This window comes from Tachypleus tridentatus, chromosome 5, assembly GCF_004210375.1.
Source record: "Tachypleus tridentatus isolate NWPU-2018 chromosome 5, ASM421037v1, whole genome shotgun sequence".
Classification (NCBI taxonomy): domain Eukaryota; kingdom Metazoa; phylum Arthropoda; class Merostomata; order Xiphosura; family Limulidae; genus Tachypleus; species Tachypleus tridentatus.
The window spans coordinates 33,021,214-33,047,708 of record NC_134829.1 but is presented as its reverse complement, the minus strand read 5'-3'; the positions used below and the strand labels follow the sequence as shown (position 1 = coordinate 33,047,708).

The following is a 26,495-nucleotide window of genomic DNA, read 5'->3' as shown; positions in this document are numbered from 1 at the left end:
GATAATTAAAAAGTAAATGTGTTTAGAGAATGGTCCCATGACCAAACTACACGCGACAACACGCCTCACCGCAGTCTTTTTTTCATTAGGTACAACCCATCTACATAATTTTTTTCAAGTATCTGCTTGTATTTGGGCATCACCCTATATTAGTTCATGTTGTGGATATATTTGTCTACGAATTTATTCGCACAGTTTTGTAACTAGCAGGATTAAACTTGGCAGGCGGACTTAATGTGGAACTAAAGAGGTTGGAAATAATATTTGAAAATATTCATAAACCCATAACAAACAAATGGAGATAAACGTGTTCAAGTACCACAGGTAGGTGTCTTAAAGGACTTATTTTTTTTTATATCCCCACCCCTGCTTGGGATAACTATATAATTAAAGTGGGATAATGCAGAATTTTGATTGAAACATTGTGACCTCTTTGAATCACGAGGGGGCCTTTGTACCCCACAGCAAAGCGAAGCTCTTTTTATGCTAGAATCAAATATAGATGAAGTGACCGAGTATTACAGAAACATCATAACGTTTTTTCAAGCCTACAGTGCTGACGAAGTTTTAATTTCATAAAACAGTAATTGTAACGAGTATTGTTAAGGCGACGTGAAAGATTTACTTTCCACGGTACACATTAACGTGATGGACCTGCCGAACAAACTTCACAAATGGTGACACGAAATTATGAAGGGCAGACTAAAACCATTGCGAATAATCTGTGAAAAAAAAACAACCAACATACAACATAACCTTGCAAATTTATTATGTTTCGTCCTTACCCTTCCAGGTTATGATACCATTATAGGTCTCGAGCGCAACATAGATAGCACGTGAACAAGTTTAACAATTAATTTTCACACTTCTAGCAATTTATATTTTTCTTTTAAATACACGAAACGATTATATTTCGGCAATACTTGTTTTACTAGCTCACAACGTTTCACTAAACCAAGTGCTTCCTGGGTCAGGTCATAAATTTTACGATATTCATATACTTTTTGGAGGGCACAGTGAATATTTAGGTATTCACTTGGACAATGAATATTAAAGTGTATGCCTTTAAAGAATGGTTGTTAAATTTCACAATATTTTTCAACGAAAAAGAAAAATAATTTCCTGGTTGCTTTCTTTTTTTTATTTATGCGCAAAACTACACGAGGGCTATCTGCGTTAGTCGTACCTAATTTAGCAGTGTAAGACTAGAGGGAAGGCAGCTAGTCATCACTACCCACCGCCAACTCTTGGGATACTCTTTTACCAACAAATAGTGCGCTTGACCGTTACATTATAACGCCCCCACAGCTGAAAGGGCGAGCATATTTGATGTGACGGGGATTCGAGCCCACGACCCTCAGATTACGAGTCGAATGCCTTAACCAACCTGGCCATGCCGGGTCCTTTCTGGTTAAAAACGTTGCTTTACAAAAAAACAATTTTAAGTAATATAAAATACTAGACGCTCGCCATATTTAATAAACAGTGCCAGGAAGTATTTCATTTGTCTGTCCCTACTATAATTCCGTACCACCAGCTTCATATTCAATGTTAAAACAAAATGCCAAATACAATTTATAATAGAGGTAGCACTCGTTATTAATATAGTGACGAAATACGCACCGAGCAAACAACAGACAAGTCAGTGTTTTATAAATAAAATTATTAACGGTGCCCGAAATACTTTCCTTACTTCATGTGAGTGCTTTAAGTGTGCATACAAATAACTCTGGAAATATCAAAATAATGTAAAAAGGCAGCTAGTCATCACTACCCACCGTCAACTCTTGGGATACTCTTTTACCAACAAATAGTGCGCTTGACCGTTATATTATAACGCCCCCACAACTGAAAGGACGAGCATATTTGATGTGACGGGAATTCGATCTCACGACCCTCAGATTAAGAGTCGAATGCCTTATCCGGGATAGTACAGAATGAAAATTGTCCCTTAAAGGAAAAAAAATGTATAAACTATGCGCACATTTGAAATTATCCCTTGACTTCTCTATAAAAGCAGTCGTAATTTTGGTGTCAAGAAAAGTAATGATATATTTTATCCAAGCAATCATTTGCAAGTTCACTAGATGGCAGCACTCCACCATACTAATCCATGATTTGATCCGACAAAGTTTATTTATTATTACTTACTTTTTTAAAAGTGCTGTTAGAATTTACATAAATACACAATTAGAAAAAAAAAAGTTTACATTCTGTTCTTAGAAACCATTATATACAACATGATATCTTCAAATCCAAACCAACAATGATGAAAAAATATATAAAGTTTAGACATTACAAGTGTATCTTGAAAAATATTCGCCATTTTCGAGACGTTTCACAAGTTCATTTTTTCCCCATCTTTTTTTCTCCCCAGTGATTATTCTGAAAAAAAAACTTAAAGTTTGAACGACCGACCTCAGGGATTTTAGGTGAGAAATTTTCCACAACCTTGACATCCTTCAGTATTTTCACTAATAATATTCTTATTCTTATTTAATATAATATTAATATAATACAATATAATATTTAATATAATTCTTATTTAATTATATCTTATTTAATATTCTTCAGGAATATTGAAACCTAAGGGAAAACACTTTCTGATAGCAATTTTATCATATCTTCCACGAGCCAACGTGCACTGCTTTAATCGTGTTTCATATTTAATAAGAACAGTCTACTAAATGATCCAAACTTAATCCCAATATGTAGCACTTCAGAATCTGTAAAATACCTTAGTGTTGGTAGATCCATTCATCATATCTGCCTCACACTGGGTTCCTATATAGTATATACACTAGATAATGCTAATAACATATGGAAATCTCGGAATGTTAACATATGTGCCCTTAAATTCTTCCTTCTTTGCATAAATAGGGAATTAAAAAAGAAGTTAATTCTCTATTGATGGCATGTATTTTATTCCTCGTAACCAGATCCACACAGCTTTTGCAACATAAAATTGCTATACTAATAAAGTGGCCTTGGCAATATTTCCACGAATGGCCTTTTCTTCTTTAAATTATCATACGTAAAATAAATGAGAGATTTTTGTTCAAGATAAAAAATGTCTTCAAGACAAAACTTTACTTCTTCTAGTGCATGTTTGAATGGTTCCTCTTTCTCCCCATCACAACTTAAAATAAATCTTTCAGTAACAGTGAAATTAGCTAAAAATATTTTATACGTTCCTGTTTGTTCATACCACTACTAACACTTATACGAAAGTTCACTCACGTCAAAAAATTATTTGTTGAACTCATAACAAACAGGTGTTCATGGCACATAATTGCCATCTGCATAACTGTTGTAGAACTCTTTCTAGTCGATACTGCAGTAACCCGTACATAGATATTAAATAACAGAATGTTCCTTCCTAATATAGTTTTAATTAGGGCTCTAAATCTTATTGTTTCTGCACTAATTTGAGCAGAAACATATTTATTGTTTAACACGATAATGTAAGGGTAAGCCTTTACCAGAAAATATGGTATTTTGTTTTCAATTTCTTCTAGAACCTGAAAAGAAATTACGAAAAATGATGATGTTATATGATATTTACGCTTGGAAAATATTTTTAAGCTCCAACATACACGCGAAGTTTTAAAGCTCGTAAGCAAAATTATCAATTCTGGCCTAGAAAATATAAATGTAAATTCGGAGTTGTGACACTGTCACATATCATTTAACCTCTTTAGTACTTTTTTGCATTTTTTTATCAAATTAACCTCAGATTTACGATAGATTATACTGGTTACAGAACCAATCAGTTTATAAAATTATAGCAAATGTTAAACACATGACGGCAACTTAATGATTTCCTACTATGTATGCGGTCCAATATTTTTAATCAGAATATATCATATTTGTACGTTTTATCCAGCTGCTTACTTTTAACTCAATGTTCTCCTTACACTTATTTATATTTATTTATTCAAGCTTAAAATCATTAATGATCAACCTACGTCATATTTACACATTTTCAACTGCTGATTTATTTATCACACGTCTATAAAACGAAAAGCTTTTCCTACTGATTACTTTACTTTTTATATTTGTATATTTATTTTCTTTTTCTTTTTATAGTTAAACGCAAACCTACACGATGGGCTGGCTATTTGTGCTCTGTCTGCCACGGGTACCGAAACCCGGTTTCTGTGTTGTAAGTTCACAGACATGCCGCTGTGCCACTGAGGAGTTTGCTTTCTTTTTTTCCTTTTACATGACAATTTTGTTTGTTTCTTTCTTTAATTATAACCATAAAATGAACATCTGCGATTTATGTCCACAGCAGAAAATAAAACTGTCATTGCAACATTAGAAGCCCACTAGTTTAATTAGTGTAGAAAAGGTCCTACAGCTTTCACCTATTCTATAATTCCTTCCCTTCAGACTGTACACTTGGTAGCTAATATGAAGTCACTTCATTAGTATATAAAACTTTCACTTCAGTAACTGAGGAAAACAGTCACAGTTGTTTCATCACACGTGACCGAGTGACAAACACAATAATAACTGGATCTCTTGGTCCCCTGATCTGAAACTCCGACACCAAGGAATTCTGCGCTTTGCAATTTAAGCGGTAAGAGAACTTATACATGGCAGTTAATCCACAGTCTAGACGTTGTGATGACTGTTTCCCCTCAAAACTGGATATAATTATGCTTGAACCATGAGATCATCAAAGAACCATGCTTGTATAGCCGTTAAACACACAAGTACCAACATTCCACCATAGAAAGTATTTCACCTCTAATTTTACCGTATTAGAAATAAAGTTGTTTTATATTATTACCATATGATTTTTGTTTATTTCGATAATTTACCACGTTATTGTCGTAGCTAGTCTGATTTGTACACAAATACATGACTGAACCAGCAAACTTCGAAGGATTTATAGACCTTCAATCAAAAGCTACTCACCATAGAATAACGACGGTTACTTTGAATAATTTAACACTTTTTTTATACCAACGTAACTGTGCTTAACAGAATTATTGGGTAGTTTAGTTCCTCTGGTTGCATGTTAACCGTTAAATAAAGAGGATCACATTCACCTCTACAAGAAGTGAATATTAATTACTAGAGCAAAATACATTTAACATCATGCATAGTAGACACATAACATTTCTTTCTTTCAATAATAAATGTTTATAAATTATACATTTCTGAAACCACTAAAAAAACCTTTAAAATATTGCTACTATATACTAGTACAAACATAACCGTTAGAAATAATGTTCTTATGTTTAAGTACGTTTTTTTAAGCAAAGAATATCTGTTTTGCGCACTTCTTTAAGCGTTAAACATATAATCCAATTTTTGTGAAGACAACATACTGCCATAACTGAAAACATTACTTTAACAGTGGTTCTACTGAAATGAAGTATGCACTTGTTTATTTTCAGTATGTAATTACTTTGTGATTTGAAATTTTACAATGGATGGTTGCCGATATTTTTACCCTCGTACTTAGAAGTTCGGATATCCTCCGCCGCTGGAGAACGAATTCAGGGTCTCGATAGTTGATTAACAGTGATAACACAAATCTACTCTTTAAAAGTGATTACAAGTTGCTGTGTAACATACTGAATGCCTGTTTAAATCTCTCAACTCTTTCTCAAACAAATATGAACACATATACAGCTCCGATCTCATCCTCCCACACAAATTCATAAAATTAGCTCTTCCGAAACTTAGCTAGCTTACAAACGGTCATAATTTCTTACCTAATCTTTAATCTAATTGTTCGTGAAACGACAAAACAAATAACTCACACGTTTATTGTCTGGACTTTTTATTTTTAACGTAGACAAGACCTAGTTAATATTTATTCCAGGACAAGCAATGCGCAAACTATCTGCTACTAAGTTTCATTATAAAACAGCACTCACCTCTGTTTCTTAGTTTATAAGTTTGGTTTGAAGTGTTGTTTGACGTACCTTTTGAAACCATTAAATGGTTGTATGTAGCTGGAAATGAATATTTAATATTGATAAGGATAAAAGCGCCATTTTTTAAACGCTTCAACACGTACCGCTAATTTGTCACCGCTCATGTATGACGCAAAGGCGAAAATGGGGCGGAGCTGATGGACGAAACGAACAGGTTTATTAAACATGCGCGTTACCAGGCCTTGCGTCGCACCGCGGTGAACAAGACCAAATTACAGGGAAGAAGATATTACAGAAGTGAAGGTTTCTTTAATATAAATCGTTACCAACCATTTTCTCGCGTGATCCCTACCCCCTCAATGGCCAAGCAGCACCATACTGATGTGGGCCTTCTTCTGCCTATAAACTGTTCTGGCCAGCTTACAGTGATGCATAACGACAGCTTATGTATAAATTAATATAAAAAATATATTTTCGCGCAGTTATGTGCAATGCCGTTCCCACACTAAACTAGTCATTTACTGTAAAAATAATGATAACACTGAAAATGTACAAGCAGTGAGACTGTATCTGTCACCATGTGCTACTTGATGTCGCTTAATTTACAGTACGGGTAACCACGTTTTATTGAAGGCATTTGTAAACCTAATTATATATGTAAAATACGGCTGGTATGGGTAGAGAAAGCACTATGTTGAGGAGCGAACAACGTTTCGACCTTCTTCGGTCATCGTCAGGTCGAAACGTTGTTTGCTTCTCTACATAGTGTTTTCTCTACCCATACCAGCCGTTTTACATATATAATTTTCTTTACAAGTGGGTTTTCTCGTCATCACGGATTTGTAAAACTAAGAATATATCAAACATGTGTTTAATGGTTTGGGGGATTTAGCCCCTCATATAAGAACATTAGCAAAGAAGAAAAAGAGGCATCCTGGTTGTTTGTCTGAGCAATTCTGCACACATACCGCTATGCCACTATGAAGTCAATGTGTTCTGAAACGATATTATATGGTAAGTTAAAGTTCAGGAGGAACTACAATGAGGGTCATGTAAATACACGTGAAAACTGTTCTTCACTGGACAAAACTGAAATTGCGGCTAAGTATCCGCATCTACATAAATCTGGTGGAAAGAAGTTAATCTTTTTAACTTGTTAAGTCCAGGGTCGTATGGCTCTGTCGTCAAAACCGATAATAACCCTTTCTTCTACGATATACTCTTATGTATAATTAATAAAACATGGCAGGGAATTTGTTTGTTTTTCCTTATTACTATTTTGCTAAGAGAAATAACTTGGTAGTCTAGGAACTTCTACCCCCCTCCCACTTCGAGATATCCACTTTAACCACTGCATATACAATTTTCGTAAGTTAAATTAAGACTAAATCAATTTTAGTCCTAACCACGTGGATCATGTCAGGATATTACTCGCTATCTCTTGAAAAAATATCGCTAAAAGTAGTATTACTGCTTCTCATTACGTATTGTAGGCCACCGTTACATTAATTTAACCTAACTAGGATAGTATGCTTGTAGGAAAAATCATTTTAAACTTTCATTTCCAGTAGGTTCAGAGTTCTCAACCTGATTACTTAATACATACTCTTTCAAAATAATAACAATAGCACAATAAACGTTATATATAAAACAAAACGGGCTGCACATATCTTTAGTTACCTAGGTTACGCTATGATGATAATTATATATACATACACATTCGTGTGTTACCGAGTGCCAAGAAAAACTAGTTGGACAAACCAAAATGATAAAAACTTGATCGCATAACTTCTGTAAAAATTAAAAAACACATCAATATTTCCCTTTTATAGACGAATGTATACAAAATATTTATTCTTGTGTAATGTATAATAACCAAAAAATTCTTTATTGGCGAGTTTCACATATTTAGGTGCTCCACGTACATATAAATACATCTTTACACGTTTTATTACACGATGTAAAATTAGACTTTACTCAAGTTTCGATTGTTTTTCTCACAAAGGGCTATTTGTGTATAGGTAACCCTAACATAGAACTGATAAGATTAGTGGGAAGGCAGGTAGACAACAGTACCAACCAAACTTTGGAGCTAATCTATAACTGGCTATGCCATTTAGCCATTACTTTATTAACTCCCCAACGTGAGGCAAGGAAATATGCGACTCCTAAACCTTCGGATTCAGAGTAGAGAATCCGCTACCAACTTGGCCATCTAACACCAAAGAGCGGCAAAAAAACAAATCTTCTATGTCTTACATACCTTGCTTGCTTGTGAAAAACGGTGGCCTTTACAACAAAAAGAACCAGGTTTCAAACTTTACAAGCTTATATGAACGGTAGCGAATTAAGACGCGGGTGGGTGACCGCCTTATAAAAACAGAAAAAACAAAACAAAAAAAAAACCTAACGTAGTCTTCACGTAAGGCAAATCAGTCAAGTTGGCGCCAAACCAACTTGATGACCGTAGGTTTAATGGTTGTCTTTCACTGTTACATGGAGAAAGGCGTTTGGCTTTTTTTTTAAGCCGGTTCTTACAAAAGTATAGCTAATGAGGACTCGACGTGAAATCAGCTTTATCAGGTGCACGACATCAGTGCATAACGTTGCACACAATGTTATTTTGGTAGATAAGATAATTATGTTCTAATGAATGAAAACTAAAAAAAAAATCTACCCTTCCCCGTAAAAATTTTTTTTTATTTTTAGGGAAAAAAAACATTTTGGTTAAATTATGAACAGATCAGACTTGCTTTACAGATAATACGGTTTCCGATTAAAAGGAAAAATATCACTTTTTCTTTTTCTCGGCTAAAAAAAACAATTTTGAATCTTTATACAATTAATCGACACTGGAAGGTGGTTCATTATAGAGCAATCAATGTTAAGTAAGAAAATAAGAAATATTACACACACACACACACACACATATATATATATATCCAAGTAAAACGTTTATTTTACTGAAAAAGGTGATTAATAATAATGAAGCAAAATAAAAATTACTTCAAAATACTTTTTAAGCTCTTTAGTTATTACTGTTAAAATAAATAAAACCACAAATACAAAAAAACATTAAATATCCATTTTAGGATTATCTTCAGTTTCTACAATAAAGTGTTCTCTAACAAGACCTAATTAACAATGTAACACTTCCCGTGTTTTGTTTTGTTTACCTTAAAACTTTATGTTTCAAACTCCTTCAATTATGTACTATTTACTGTGGTTTGTAATGGATTTAATATATTAATATTAATACCTATGTTTGTTTCAGTTTAATATATATTTAGAAATGCATAAAACTTATACTGTTAAATATGTTTTGCGCAAGTACAGCCTGTTCTCTAAATTTGTGGAGGATTCTCTCGCGTAAAAATAAACAATATGTGTTTTACGGATAGTACTAACGTATCGTATCAACTGAACTTTCGAGAACCTCACAATAAAGCCCCTCAGTGATGTGGCGGTATGTGTGCGGACTTATAACGCTAGAAAACGGGTTTTCGATAACCGTGGTGGGCAGAGTACAGATAGCCCATTGTGTAGGTTTGTGCTTCACTACAAAATGACGACAGGTAAATATATGTATGTGTGTACTAATGTGTTTGAATATGTGAATATGCTAATAAATAAAACGGCATACAGAAACTCTTGTTTTAAATTGTCAGATTACGTTTTAGTTGAAAACATGGAATTTTTGCCTTTTCTTGGAGTTAGTGATATACCTTTCCGCTCGTTACGGATTACAAATAATTAAATTTAAGTTCATAAGCTTTAAGTTATCGATATATCCTCAGAATATTCTTCGCTGTTAATTTAAATTTATAGAAAATTTTCGAGCGTAAGAAATCAGTAATGTACTATGAGTGTATGTAACTAGTAGTTATTGCCAACTGAACTTCTGAGAAATTCGCCTTAAAGCTTATAAAATGAGCAAAGTGGAGAAACAGTTTTAGTTATATATTGTTGGTTTGTTACAGTTAGTATAATATGACCTCTGAAGCTATAATTGTGATAAACACTTATTAATTGAAAAACTACTGATATTTGAGCAGGAACGTTATAGATTTTGAAGATTACACAAACACTATAACTTTAGTGAATTTACTTCGAATGCTAGTATTTCTACGAGGACATTAGATATTTTCCTCAAAAACAAAATCACGTGTGAAGAAGCTAGCTGGTTTCCTGTCAAGTGAAGTGTTCCTGTGTATCAACATAATTAATTCGCTCATCGTGAACCTTCGATGAAATATTCAATTCCAGACTAGAAGAAGATTTAGTACTGTTTGTAAAACTTTTGTATGTAAATCATTATCTGTAATAACCATTATTGTAAATTGTATTGTTATTTGTATATTCGAATAGATTTGTGTAAAGAAAGAAAATTTTGTGTATCAATTTTGTTGGCAAATACAAGTTTGATACATATCGCTATTCAATTAACCTCTTAATGTATATTAAAATTTTTGGCTATTTAAAATTGTAATACGTAACATAATAAATAGGAGGCTCGTAAATATTCTGTTTTTCCAACACGTATAAAGTTTTAAGGTCAAAAAACGTGGGAAATGTCATATTGTTAAGTAGGTCTTGTCAGAGAAAGATTTTTTTATTTTTTGTTTGTTTTGAATTTCGTGCAAAGCTACACGAGGGCTATCTGTGCTATCCGCCCCTAATATTGCAGTGTAAAACTAGAGGGAAGGCAATTAGTCATCACAACCCATCGCCAACTCTTGGGCTACTTTTTCACCAGTGAATAGTGGGATTGACCGTTACATTACAACCTCCCTATGACTGAAAGGGTAAGCATGTTTGGTGCGACCGGGATTCGAATCCGCGACCCTCAGATTACGAGTCGAGTGCCTTTACCACCTGGCCATGACGGAACCCACTTTATTATAGAAACTGAAGTTTACCCTAGATGATAGGAACCCGATATTTTATGCTCTTATGTATTTTGTAGTTTTATTTCTTTTAACTGAAGAGTAAATAGTCTTCAGACAGATTTTTAAAGCCACTTTTTATATCGAAAGCATTTACTTTCCACCATCTTTACGTTAATCGTAACTAAAAGTAATACAGTTGCATTTATCTATAAACATCTTTGAAAATATATGAAACATGATTTTTACTGGATGTTAAAATAAATCAAGACTCTTTATAAATTGATGTAAGATGAAAATAATACACAGGTGTAAGAATTTCTTAAAACTTGGATCATTATCATGTTTTTTTGCAATGAAGTGATGCCAGATAAAGATGCACCGTGTTTATGTTATTCGTAACTAAAAGTAATACAGTTGCATTTATCTACAAACATCTTTGAAAATATATAAAACGTGATTTTCACCGATTTCAATATATCAACAAACGTAAAATACAGTCACTTCTGGTTTTTTGAACCTTATCCAAATCAAAGAGGAAGTCTTTGACACCTCCGCCTTCCTGTTTAAGAGACGGAAAAACCTTATAAATGTGAATAATCATAATACGATGGCTGGTATTTCCTTTGGTTAAAATTACTTCAGATATATACATACTGGAGCAATTGGGTAGGTTTTCACTGTCGTGTGTTTAAAACTGACATACCATATTGTTCATGAAATCGTTACTTTATACTAAAACGACCTAATATTTTCTGCGTGGTGTATTTGTTTCAACATGAAAAAACAACAACAGGGAATTAGGTCACAAAGATAAAACTAAGATTTTCTTCGTAGTAAACACAAATGTTCCTAATGTACTTAATTCTATTTATGAGATTCAATTTTCAGGGTAACTTGAGCGCGTCCTTCCACATAATCAACAACCAGGGTCAGGGTAAGATGACTCATTCTTTTCCATTCTCCAGCAGTCACAAAAATGGTAGTCTATCGGTGACTCATTCGCCAACCGATGAACTCAGGGGGTGACGAGCATACTGAACATCTCAAGCGTCAACTACGACCTATATATTTCTCATACACACACAAACACGTACAGAAAGACACGGTCTGTTTAATCCTGCATGGTCCTAGTTGTACAATGGAACAACTGGGGGTTGGGGTATATAGTTTGAAAATCAAGAAATATTTTTTTATACAAGTTGCTTAATTTCCCTAGAAAACATTTAACGATGATAACGCCAAACGGAACTTTTTTTTCAAGAATTTATATCATTTATATTTGCTACTTTTAATAACACATATTATGTTCCCCTTATGGTGCTCCTTTTAGCGTTAGTTGAAATTCAAGGTAGTCTTTTTTTTTTTCTTTTCTTTTTTTATCTCTCCATCTGTTAAGTTTTCTACAAGATATATATACTGCATTAGTAAACCAGGTCTTACGATACTGTATCTACTGAAATACTGCCAAGGAATTAGCGACACTCTATACGTTAAAAAAAACAACAACAACAGTATATCACAGCGATTAAACACCTCTCCTTTTATAAGTAATCAATAGTGAATGTATATGTTACCATATTTCACTTATTTGTTCCAATAACGTACTTTACTTCAAACTAACCAATAAGACCAGTTAAAATGTTCTGGTACTTTTAAAATGTTCTCCTCTTTTGCTAGTTTATTGTTTGTTTTGTTTTTAGAACGAGTTATCTTTAGTAACAAATCTGAATTTATTGGAAAAATATAATACATAGTTTACATTTAATACTGTTTGAAATTCTGTGGCTACAATAACTTTTAAAGGGGAAACCCCTAAAACTAAATACTAAAAAAACTCATGTTAGTTCACTTTCTTGGTTGAGAAGGAAAGAGAAACAGATGATGACGTGGTGGAGATACGGATGTTGAGGTGGATAACACGGATGTCAAAGAAAGATTACATCAGGAACGAAACCATTACGATGAAAGTTGTATCAATTATGAACAAAGGGAGAAAAACTTAAATGGCTCGCTCTTATGGAGAGAAGTGCGTTGGTAGGATAGTGATAAATATAGTAATGCAAGGGGGGGGGGGGAAACTCGCCTCAGATGGCTCGGTCTTATGGAGAGAAGTGCGTTGGTAGGATAGTGATAAATATAGTAATGCAAGGGGGGGAACTCGCCTCAGATGGCTCGGTCTTATGGAGAGAAGTACGTTCGTAGGATAGTTATAAATGTGGTTATGCAAGGGAGGAAAAACTCGTCTCAGATGGCTCGGTCTTATGGAGAGGAGTATATTAATAGGATAGTGATAAATATGGTAATGCAAGGGGGACCACAAGGAGGACTAAAGGAAAGGTAGAAGGATGTTGTGAAAGAGGATATGAGAAAATGCAATGTAGCTTTAACACAGAATAGGAAGGCCCAGAAAAGTAAACCTCAAGTAAGTGTGGTTAATGCTAAGAAGGTTAAGATACATTAGGATAGCTATGGCAGTAATTATTTCCATAACATTTAATGTTGTGATAATATAGAATTGCAATTTTTATTAATTCACTACGAATTTTTTCACTCTTTCTAGTCACGTATTTCGCGTAATTTCATTTGTTTTCTTAAGGCGGATAAATAAATAAACACAAGTAAGGTCCTTAATGCGTAGGTAATGCTGTTTTTTTTTTCATACCTACTTAATTATACATTTTAAAAATATTATTTTGATGATCATTTCAAACTTTTACGCATCTAGTATTTCAGTAACATAAACAGAAATCTGTTTTTCTACTACTCTGTTTAAAAAAACTCTCCTGGATTAAAGCTTTAAACCTCTAAAAGTTTCTGTCCCTCCGGAAACAAGTAACGCCTAACATTAAACTCTGTTATTGATAAGTGTAAGGATAGCAACAAAGACTTTACCCAGCTGGAAACTTGCCAAACTCGATCACGCCGCAAGAGCAGTGGTATGCTTTGATCTTTCCGCTATATACAAGGTCGTAGAAAAGTCTTTTAAAGCTGTTTGTGAAAAACGTGGCACACATACCGTCCAGTTTCCTTACTGGAATAGTACACCGTAAAAAGATAGATCACAGTGTTGACTACTACACTGTTGGAAAAGACCAGTTTCACAATAACAGATTTAAATTAATCCATTTTCTTGTATGTGTATATATTTATTTATACGAAAACACCCACATGCAGAAAAGTGGTTTAACGAGCAGGAATAGTAATCTTTTCGCATATAAGTCAATAAACAATTGTTAATGACCATAGATAAGTTTAATGATAGGTTGCACGTGCAACTTAAATTAAAGACTATAATTAGGATTAATATAAATAATTATTCACTAATATCTTTAACTTTTTTACATGTACAAGACTTTAGCTGATAATATTATTAACAGCGCGTTCACCCAATTGATGAAATGAAGTGTTATAATATTTATAAATAAGAATGTAAGAAACTTAATTAATTACAGTTATAACCGATACATAATCAAACGTATATCTTTACGAAACGTGTAAAGTCTTTTTTTATCAACGTTTTACACAACACAGGCTCTACGACAAGTGTATTGGCTGCGCAGAATTAAAATTGCAAATAATCTTTTTTTCTACCAAAAGTCACCGCCAGGACTCGCAAGTCACGCTGGACCCACAGCTGTCATGTCTTATAAACAGTAATAACAACTCTATTACGGTGTTAAACATTCAAACTGATAACGTATTTGATTTTTCGATCTAAAAGATGAATTACGTTTGCTTTTAATATTTATTTTAATTTAAGCCTACTGTGGATTTCTAACAAAAGATATGAAATATTACGTAAAACACCACTAAAAATATTTGTGATTGAGAAAAGATGGTTCTGAAATATACTATTTACATATACAGTCTCATTCGTAATACGGATAATTAGATTTTTAAAAACAAACCTGTAATCTCATGTGTGTTAATCCCACCAGTTTGACTGTGTTTGATTACTTAATGTTCTTCATAGCACAACATAAACTAAGATGTTTTCACAAAATAAAAAAAGAACACACAAACAAACGATAATGCTTTAAACAAACCGAGTAAAACATTTTGTTCGTTATTTTGCTTATCACTAGCTAGGTAAATATTGTATACGTAGATACGGAAATACAATTAAAAAAACAAACTACGGTAATGCGCTATCATCAGGCAATCGTTAATAGGATCTAAACGGATGATTGCTTTTCCAAGCCGATGAAACACGCTACACTTTCGGCTCTGCTTCACGGGGGATCAACCCAGATACTCAGAATGGGAAACGGTAGCCTTTTATCTCTGTTTTATTTAGCGCGTGCACAAATGATAAGGTTTTAAACAAGGTAAATAAAATATGTTCCTAAACAAAACAAATATTGCGAATTACTAATAACAACACTTTAAACACACAAAGATAATAGCTAATCATTAGAATTAAGGTTCAAACTGGATTTTGAGTCGACTGATAGGACAATTTAAAATTAACTACAAAACTAGTCAACTCAACAATAATGCTAATAATTTATTTTACACATTAAACGATACAGTTGGTAAATGACATTTAGATAACCACTTGTATGTAGCCATTAACCAAAAGAGTACCTTCAAAGTGGCCCGGCATGGCCAGGTGAGTTAAGGCGTTCGACTCGTAATCTGAGGGTCGTGGGTTCGAATCCCCGTCGCATCAAACATGCTCGCCCTTTTAGCCGTGGAGGCGTTATAAGTGACGGTAAATCCCACTATTCGTTGGTAAAAGAGTAGCCCAAGAATTGGCGGTGGGTGGTGATGACTAGTTGCCTTCCCTCTAGTCTTACACTGTTAAATTAGGGACGGCTAGCGCAGATAACCCTTGAGTAGCTTTGCGCGATATTCAAAGTTGAAGCAACTGACGACAGAATTATCTAGCGTTTCATATTTTCAACTTAAATCGTACAATACACTGGTTAAAAAGCAATCATTCTGCGGTATACGCCGCCTACGGGGCTACTATTAACAGGACTGACTACCACATGACAGTAATATCACCACAGATTCAAGTGCTACATAATGCGCTTCGAACCATGAACTTTTCGAAATTCACAACCTCACTTACTACCCATTCAGCCACACCTGACAAACTAAAATATAAAAATATTACTGAGTGGGTAAAACACAAAACGACTGCTTCATAACATGCAACATAACAATTAAATGTTTAATTATGTATGTCAGCAAATCAATATATGAAAATTCAATATACACATTTAACAAATATACTTTGTTAAAAACACCTAGTTACTAAATGTAAAACAAAACATTATTATGGCATACAATCAATAAAAATAATTCAATAAATCATAGCTATCACCTTTTTGCTAACACTGCACAACAATTTTTTTTTCAAAGTCTTGCTTTCTGAAAAGTTTTTGTTGATTGTGACAGATACCTGCTGGGTATGCATAAATATAGTTTTGGTTTTGCTTCATCACGTAGGAACTCTGAGAAATAGACAGTTAACTGTTTACCGGCAATAACGTATTTAATTGCGTTTATGTTTCTAATACGCTATTAAGTTCAACATAATTAAAAGTGTTTTGCTCCTGATTTTCCTTTGTATTTAGTGTCCGGTGCATCGCGTTGCAGTGTCCAACAGTAGTCAGCAAGCATTGACGGATTCCAATTGCCCTGATATCGTTTTTCCATTGTAGCAATGTCCTGGTGAAACTGAAGATTTCGATGAAACGGTACGTGATGGGCAAATTTGGATGTGATTTTCATGATCAGCAGCCAAAAATCTATAAGGAACAACCAACAGTGTTCAAGTAGCAAAAACTTTGTTGTGCAGTGTTATCAATCTTTAAACAGCGGGAATGTTGTATGTAGAAACATCAGTTGATGATGGTCGCCATTTAAAGGTCAAATCCTTCATACAGTGACAACCAACATGTTGGTTACGTAACAGTGTAAAACTTTGACGTTTCTGAACAATCGGCATTTTTAAACATTATTTTATAGCGCTTATGATAACTAAGTAGACACGTTGTTATAGGCGTAGTATTATATCATTCTAAAACATAATATTGCTCTAGAAACAGAAATATTTTAAAATAATATCACGTTATGCCTAACAACAAAACGTTCGTCACTGATCGAAAAAATTATGAAAGCCAGTAATGAAGTTTTTTTGGTATTTCTACGAATTAGTGCAACTACGATTCTTCAAAAACCTAAACAGTTATCTCTGTTTTATTCCTTGCCTGTTTGACATTTTACGTTTAACAATTACACAGACCTACGAATTTATAAACTACGTTAAAGTTGTTTTGGTTTTAATAATGAATTTTGCATAATTCAACGTATATTTCAAAAATAATACATTTTTTCTATCACATAAGGATTTTTTTTTACATATCGGGGAGGAAAAAACTATAATATGAAAAACAAATGTCAAAGCACACGAACAAATTATCCAGAAACGACACGTTACGACAGTCATACAATCTGTTAACCGTTTATGTACTAACAGGTGTTTCTCGTGTGTTCTAAAACGATCGATGACTCTCACGTTGCTAACTGGTTAAGAGAAGTCTATAAACAGTGGTTGTCCAACATTTCAATGAGAATATTTCACGTGTATATGGTGTTTTGTCAAATATCTGTACGTGAGGGAGAAAGATGGATATCATTTTCATCCTACAGGAATTACTATAGAACACGTTCAAATTTCAAAACACTAAAACCACCACAGGCCTATGATCAAACACCGAAATAACATTACATTTCTGTCTTTAATACTGCTCTCAAAAATGACTAAACTTCAGGATTGAGCGTAGTAATATATATATATATATGTTTATGTATTGCAAAACTTAACATTTCATGAACCTGATAAAACTGTATAAAGTGAGAAGCATTGTTTGAAATACAATCATAAAACTAGTGCTAAGCTAGTAAAATTACTGAGAGTTTAAATTTATTATTATTATTATCATCAGTGTTATTTTATTCATATTTACATTACCCAAATGTTTACTCAAAATACTAAAACTGGATTATTTTACGTTTCCATGCTTACTAACTAATCTGTTTTCTTCTTTAAAGCATAAAGCAGTGTTTCCTAGCGTGTGGATACAAACATCCTATTTATCTTCTATAATGGAGTGGGTAATTAAGCCTAAAGTTAAGCCTTTCACACAATGTTATAGTAAACCTAAACACAATAAAAGATGGCCAATAATTCTGAGATGCTTGAACTCACCTAACATTTGACTGATTTAAAGGCATAAGGCAATAACTGAACTGTGGATATGTTTGTGTTTTAAACATATCTCAGGAAAAAATTCTGTAGTTTCGGATCACGTTTCAATAACAAAATCTGATGTTTACGGTTCTTTCATAATTGATATTAATCTGTATTAACAGTATCCGTCTCACGTTAGACAGCCGAGAATAGCAAAAAGAAAAACTTCTACGAACGAATATCAAGGCGACCTTACAACGAGTTACGTGCGTGTCGGTTCGTGCACAGAAGACAGCACAAAGAGAGGCCCTCGTGCTCCGGGCTACTAATCAAGCAACTGCACCGCCAAGTAGAAAGAAGTTTTTCATGGTACACGCTGAGGATTGACTGAACCAAGTGGCCTCGATTGAAATCGAGCAATGATGTGGGAAAATGGGTTATTTTATCTATGTCAATCCTTCTTCTAAAGTACGAAATATTCAATATATTGTACAATCATAAAAAACAATAATAATAAAAAGAGAGATTCCGATGCCATGAGTGGATCGAAAGCAAGGAAAGACACGTAATACGAAAACCAAGCATTTACTTTTGCGTTGATATATTATTTCTGTGTAAAATTAAATTGTCCAAAACATGGGAAATCAATAAAGGTTTGAACAGAAATAATACAGTATCTCCAATTTTATACCATAAAAGGAATTATATGTGTGTGCATATTATAAATAGATAAATTTTAAGCGAGATTTTAGACGGCATTTCCAAATACACTCCAACGTTCTATAAGAATGCTTAATGTGATACATGTTTACCAAAACTTCCAGCTACTATGATTTATTACCGATATTAACGCAAAATAATCTGTTTTCTTCCAATTCTTACGTGACAGGATATTAGATATATTTCTCATGTTTCACCAAAACTCGCTTGCGTACGGTGTTCCATTTCAACATTTCCACGAGAAGGTCACGCATTAACTGAGAAACAACCTTCCCAAGATGATGACTTACTGACTGTCATAAAATCACTTCTATTTACATACCGCAGTTGCCTTAGCACGGTTGTCCAGCGATGCGGTTGGTTCAGACGGCAGATGGAGCAGAGATAACTGCGTGTACGCTTTGTAGCACTGTCGGATCCTTTTGAAGCGGACGCTCCCTATAAGACCCCTATCCCCCTCCATACCCTATAGAACGCGAACAAACGCTCGTGTGAAGAGAATGGCATCCTCTTCCACAAGAGGAACTTCACCCGTCCTGGGGAGGCGATGCGTGACAACAAATCTCCTGCAGGGCTCGTAGAACGAGCGTGGGGGAAGAGTAAGGGGCATCTGAAGGAGTAGGGTGAAATTTCTAGTGTAAAAACTATTCAGTAAATACGTGAAACCTCAATCGCTTAACTAACTGTGCCATCATGTTTAAGGAAGAAATGTACAACATCCAAATGCAGTGCAATGTTTTTGTTTTCACAGTACATATTACAATTCAATAACTGGTTCATCCTCCTTAACACTAATTAAAATTTACTAATATCTTAGTTTATAAGTTATGAATTATACAATGTCAGTTTCATCAAAATTTGACTGAACACAGTCAGGTAGTTTATTTGTAAACAGGTTTTATTAACTTGAAATTCAATATATCATACCACTAAAGCATCAACAGACAACACCCCACCGAAGGTAATTTGAAAGTTTGACAAAGCTTAAACAAGCATGTAAAGTTTTGAGGTTGAAGCTTCCAAGAGGTGGTAAGGAAAACTCCCCCTCAACCCTGATATGGAGAAGCCAAAGTGGACTTTGTTTTAAATCCAAATATTTCATGAATACTTCAGAACTGAGAACAGTGTGTTGGCCTAAAACGTTTCTTATATCTACTGCACTTCTACAACATTCAAGTTTACTTAATTAACTCAAAAGTGATTTTAAATAAGCCATATGGTGATTCAAACTGAACAAATTGAGAAGTGTAGCAAATAAACATTGTAGACATCGAAACTGTGTTTTGTTAAGCTCTAAAAAAATGTGAAAAACAAATACTGCAGATATGAAATGTATGAAAACCAATGGGAGATTAAAATAGAGGAAGTTTTCTGCTTTTCTCCTCAAACTATCGGATGTGATGCTAAAAACTCAAAATTAAGTTAAATTTTATAAAAGGATCAACACTGACCGCTCAAAGATATAACAGAAAACTGTAACTGTATTAAAGGTAGCTGGCATTTTTTATACTCATCTGTAGGAGTTACAAAAATAATGTAACCAACTATTACAAAACATCAGCCATGTAGCAAACAACAAAAATCCTTAAATTTTACAGAAATGGTTAAAAAGCCAATAGAATTAACAGAAGTATATTATGGAGAAACCACACAATGTAGTGAAGCTATATTAGTCATATCAATTAAGATTAGTTGAACAAAATATTCTGATCATACAATATTAAAAAAAAAGCTTTCAATATACATTATTATTTTAAAGAAATTCAGCCTTAAAAACCAAATTTAATGTATTAAAAAAGGAGTGAATTCTTGGATAAAACTATTATTTTTTCTTCCTTTTACTTGGTACTTCACAACCAATGAGAGTATTAATCCCTTAACTTTTTTTTACCCAGAATGCCTGTTATTCTGGTCATTGACCTACAGTCTTCTTTGAGGTAAGTCATTCTCCCAACTTCTAAAATTATATATATCTTAAGAAAAGTTATTACAAATGGGTAATGGGTCACTTACTGTGTATTTCTAGATTACAAAATAATCATGTAAATACTTAAAATTAATGTGAATGAGAAAAGTTCAGATAATGTTTTATCTGGGTAGGGGTAACTGAAAGTAAAATATTATTATACAAGTTCATACCCACTATAAACATGTTGAAAAAATAATTACATCAGTCTGTTTTTACAGAACTACAATGTCCCAGTTAATCAGTTTTGTTTTAATAATAAGAAAACCATTAAACCAATGATGCAAATAAGAAAAAAGTTCAATGGAAATATGAGAGGCAATCTAAAGCTATCTGGCAATATATCCTGTTACAGTCGACTTGAGGAGAAATTAATAAACTAACATCATGGAAATAAAGTAGCTACAGAAAAATACCACAAGGAAATTATGAAATAAAGAAAATAACATAAAATAAACTAAGACTCTTTATAAACTGATGAAGGTGTAAGAATTTCTTAAAACTTAGATTATCATGTTTTATGCAATGAGGTGATGCAAGATAAAGATGCAAGTTTCTAATACAGTAGTAAAGTTAGTCTTAGAGTGTAATTAGTTTCAGAACTCAGATGAAGTTTTAATGACTGAAAAACTAAAAAGAAAAATGAGTGATAAACTTGAGTTTAAGAGCTTAGCTCTTCCTGAATATACAATAAGTGACAACCACAGTATACAGATAACAAACTAGCAAAAACATGTTATGGAATATATATTTTTCTTTAGAGAGAAAACACTTAACGTAAGTCATAGAACCAACATTTATGATTTCTTCAAGTTACACAAGAACAGCCAAAAGAAGAAAAAAGTTTAATATGGATAAAGCTAGTGTACCACCTTTTAAATAATGGGTTATTCTTAAGAAACTAATACTTTCAACTGCTAGGATATTACCAAATAATGTAAAGTTTGAGAAAGATTTTGTTCTACTTTCTTTATTCAATTTTCTCATAATCATTAACACTCTTTAAATTTGTTTTTGCTCAGTTTAAATGTATCAAAGATCTTGAAGCAAAGATAATCCTTAATATTTACCTGTTTGACTTTTTTTTTTTACATACAGTTGAGTTCAAATAATGAAAACAAAATGAAACAATTATTATAAACAAGTATGGCTGAAACAATGTGGTTAAGGCCCAAGGTCTGAAACATTTATGTGCAAATACAAGCATTATGGGTATTATAACCAATGGCTGCAAATCACTGTCCAGTAAGAAATGTCAAATTGTACATAGTAGTGAGTTGGGTAATTAATTGACATAATTGATTTCCTAAGAGCATAGAGTAGGTCATCAGGTGTCAAGTAATCACTTCAATAATCCAAGCTCAATCAAGTTAATTAGTGTTATCAAATAACTGACATCAGTGTTTCAGATTTCTCTAACTAATCAAATACCACTAAACACCCAGCTCTGCTAATGTGTTATTAAATAGCTTCTTTACTTTTATATATTAAACCTGACAAACATGCTTAGACTTACCGAAGAGGAGGAGTTTTTGTCACGATTAACATAATTAACTGTCTTTAATCTGTTAACATCCTCATCTGTTTGACACAAGGGGTTGAAATGTGCATTCACCAAAAAACATTCCCCTACAAAAAAAAATAGTTAGTAATATACATGAAGTCTTATAGCAAATTACTTTAAAGTTTTATCTCTAAGTATTTCAACCACTCACAAACAGATAGCAGTAACTAATAATTTCTAAATTTCAAGCTGGAGTCATTGGCTGTTGAATATCATGGTTGAATATCTTACCTGCTACACTCTAGATTCATGATCAAAACATACACTTTAATTTTTAATAAGACAGCCACAAAATTTCTGTCTTAACCTAAGAGCTGCAGTTAATAGCTTATTCAGCGAGAAGGTTATACAAAAAAATTATAATAAAATTCCAAGCATACTCCACGAGAATCACAACATCAATAGTTATTCCTACTACTACGAGTGAAGATCTAGTTTAAACCTATCACATTCATTTCTACTTTATCATGAATCTCATCTTGGTCGCCTTCAGAAGTTCTTATTATCTTACAGAAACTAAAACTTAACACAGTATATATCAACAAAAGTTACTTTCATCGAAGTAATTTTGGATTATCATATAACACTATCCATTTTTAGAAATTACTATTATCTACAAAGATGTGCATATCAGAAACCATTTGAGTAACAACACCCACTGATAAAAACAGCAAAAATCGAACACAGTAAAACTGAAGCTAAAAATGATAGTCACAAATTTCTGGAGGCAGCGAATGAGGTTTAAGACTTACTTTACTCTTAGGCTATAATAAATCCTTGATTGTAGAACTTTCTGTAAATTGAAACCTTTTCTAATAATATCAAAATCTATAGATTAATAAAGATTCCAACTGAAGTAATAATCCAAAATCCCAACCTTACAACCAATGTTATCACGTAATAACAGCAACAAAACATAATGGCAATCTGTAGATTACTGTTCATTGAAATAAACCCTATTTATAACAGTTATTTCTCAAATTCATTTGCTTTATTAAACACAAGGCCACTGCTGTATGATTTGAACAACCAGGGCTACATTTGATTTTGTTTTTGATTCTTACAATTGATTGTTTTAGACAAGAAAGATGCAACACTATGGACCTTCTGACACTATGCCCGTTACTTACAATTTAGTTCCTCTAAGATTAAGCTATTTATATTATCGTATACTTGGACAATCCTGATGATGTAATCCATACTGTTTTACAAATTGTAATGGCTTATCAACATTTTATGGTCTCATGCAGACACAGGTGTCAGTGGTAATGCCACATAACATACATTAAATTCCTTATGCACTCAGCTTTGCATTAATACAATTTTTAAGGATGAAACAAAGTTGCTTGGACAACTTATAGCAGTGTTTGTTTGTTCATTCTTATTTGCTGTAGATATAACAGTAATAATTAGGGTTTTTCATGAACATCCTCTATAAAAAAAAAAAATGTTTGCACTCAGATGTTTCTTCACTCTCATAACATGTTGGACTACAAAAAGCAAACATTGTCCACTTAAACCCCACACCTGCTATCTTCACAAGCTTAAGGAAATTAGGTGAACATAAATGATGTACAATGTAACTGATCAACCAAAAAACAACCCTAACACTATTTTTGAAAGATTGTTCCTTTCATGTTAAGAGTGAAAAAGAACCACTTTTAACTTGGTAATATTTAAAGCTACATGATCATTGCCAGTTGAAAATTGATGAGATAAAAGAATCAACTCTTGAGATGTCATTTGCACAAACATTATACAGAAAAAGTAAATTTTCATAACTTTGTATTTTTTGGATACAATTTTGTCTTTAGTAATATTAATTTATACAGAAGGGGTGAAAAATTTATCCTTATAGCATAAAATTTCATTTTACTATTTAAGTTACAAAAATTACTAATAATTAAAGTTGATCTTTAGGATAACAAAGGTCAGTTTGTGTTGATGCTCCAGGAAATTACAAAAAAATATATCAATTTTTCTTTCTTTAATTATTTAAAATTATTTGACTTAGTTTATTGAACGAGTCTGCATATATTAAATTTGACAGCAGTGTAATTTGAGAAAAACATAAGAAACAAGTTTGATTCTGATCACTAAAACTGTTGCTACTGAAAATACAGAAAACTTGGTATTTTATATTTAGAAAAAAAACGAAAACCAACTGTTACCTGAAGTTTAAAAACAGTCTGATAGCGTTTAGCAAATCAATTTTATGAATATACATTGAGGAAACCCTACATATAAAAACATATACAAGTCCAAATACAAACAAATACGTTTAGCATCCCCACCTGCTTCCTTTTTTGTACCCACCACCCCACTTTTGGGCGACTGTTTTTCTCTTTTAATTTGTCACTTTTTGATCATATACAAACAAGACTTGCAAACATAAAATAAGATGAACACAGTGGATTAATTTTGCCTTTTTTCTTTGTTTGTCATAAATTCTGTATCATTAAGAAATAAAGACGACTTGTTTGACGTGGACCCTTTAAACAGACGACACAGTGATGAAAACACGGTATAAACTTTTTAAAATGTCACTCAAAGTTAAAAAGGGCCACCTCTTTTTTCCCTTTTTTTAAACTCTGGTTGCTTTTTTTTTTTAATTGGCTTAAATTAGGTATTTCTTGGTTAAGACAAATCATTTAAATGAAACAACAAAGGAGTTATAGCATTAAAATATTGTAAGCTGTAATTCCATGAAAGCTTTTATGATGTTTCAACAATAAAACTTTGGAGGCTGCTTGATAAAGTAGATCGTACATTCATATTCAAAATACTTATTGCACATCTTAGCCTGTAAACAACAAAAAAAGCTTTACCATTTAAACGCAAACATAAAACCCAAAGCCTTTATTTTTGACTTGTTTAGTGTGCTTTTAATTATAACTTCCAAAAATATATTAAAACAAGAATATCAAACTTAATAATTAATTTATGTTTTCATCCTAATTAAACCAGCCTCTGGAACTCTCATCAAACCTACGCTCTGCACAGTAAACGGGTATCTTTAACTCTTGGTGATGACATAATTATGTGCTAATATTGTAGATTAACTGAAATACTTGAGCTACTGAACACTGATATTGCATTACTAATAATAAGTCAGTACTAGTAGTACTACTGCAGGTTATAGTATTTCATAATAGTGTTACTGTTAATAGTAGAAGTATTACGAATACTCGATAAAACTTGTACATCTACTATTAGTAAGTCTATTAGTCCTACCACGTATTCCGAACATTATATAATTAAACAAATGTAATCGATTTACACTTTTTTAATTGCCAGTATCAAGTATTAACTTAAATTTATAAACAAAATTACCTACCATGTTTACTTTGCACTTTGCCCATATCATTACACGTAAGTCCATAAAGAATTACAATACGTATATATAGCAGCACAAACACTATATCACTTTCCAAAATAAATTTACTGTCACAGAAGCGCTAGGTCAGGCTTAGGTTATATCGTTAATATGCTTATTTTCAACATAAACAAAAAATTTCAAGCAACGTGCTATTTAACCTCAACTGTATATTTCTCTTGCACTGATTTAACTCGCAAAGCCACATAGCGCAAAAGGCAAAGTCGACCAGCCTTACTGACAGCCAATCAGGAATAAATGAGAAGATTCCATTATAGCTCGAGGGAGATGCCATTTCTGTGTAAGAGCAGGAAATAAGTGGCGCCAGTCACGCTTCACGAGCTAGAAGTACTCAAGTCAAGAGTGGGCGTTTTGCAATGCAATGCTTCACGGTCTACAACCACAGAACAAGAATGCGCTCAGGTTCTCTTACATGAGCATAGGCTTCTTATAAATTTTTAGTGCTTTTTCATGATACCAAATAGAAAAGAGTGTAAATTGAACTCATAAGTGAATTCTGTTATAAAAACCTGATCTTAGAGGTTTGCGAAAGAGTGATCAGGTGATCAGTTGGCATGTTACGTACAGGCCGACTTGAAGGGCATATCCTAAATATAGGGTTACCTACAGCGGCACGATAACGCAGCCGGTAACAGAGAACCTAATTATTTGCAAGGCTGTGGCTATTCGTGAGGGCTGTCTACGCTGACAAAAGTTACTTGCTGGAAGCGGCGTCTCAAAGCCTGCCACAACGCCGACCCGGGTGCCTGTTTTACGGCGGCATTCTTTGATGTTAAGAACACCACTGGCGCTTCGTCTCATGAGTGGGGTGTAAAATACTCGATCGGCGCTGGACTCAAAGATCTTTTGAAAGCCCAT

General features: G+C 33.2%; 1 protein-coding gene across 4 annotated transcripts in view; it reads right to left on the bottom strand.

The window, feature by feature from the left end:
* LOC143250874 (uncharacterized) overlaps nucleotides 1-26,270 on the bottom strand; it is a 45,253-nt gene extending 18,983 nt beyond the window's left edge. For 2 of the 4 annotated variants that reach the window (XR_013028415.1, XM_076502004.1), the window contains exons 1-2: nucleotides 25,578-26,270; nucleotides 22,193-22,305 (exon numbers count right to left, since the gene is read on the bottom strand). Coding sequence is in view for 1 of the 4 variants with exons in the window: in XM_076502004.1 (XP_076358119.1) it covers nucleotides 22,193-22,305; nucleotides 25,578-25,602 (138 nt within the window). In the remaining 3 variants the exon portion in view is untranslated. Of the gene's footprint in view, nucleotides 1-5,897; nucleotides 6,255-22,192; nucleotides 22,306-25,577 lie in introns of those variants that run through there. The other 2 variants (XM_076502005.1, XM_076502007.1) reach the window with 2 other exon arrangements.
* Between the last annotated feature and the right edge of the window lie 225 nt (nucleotides 26,271-26,495).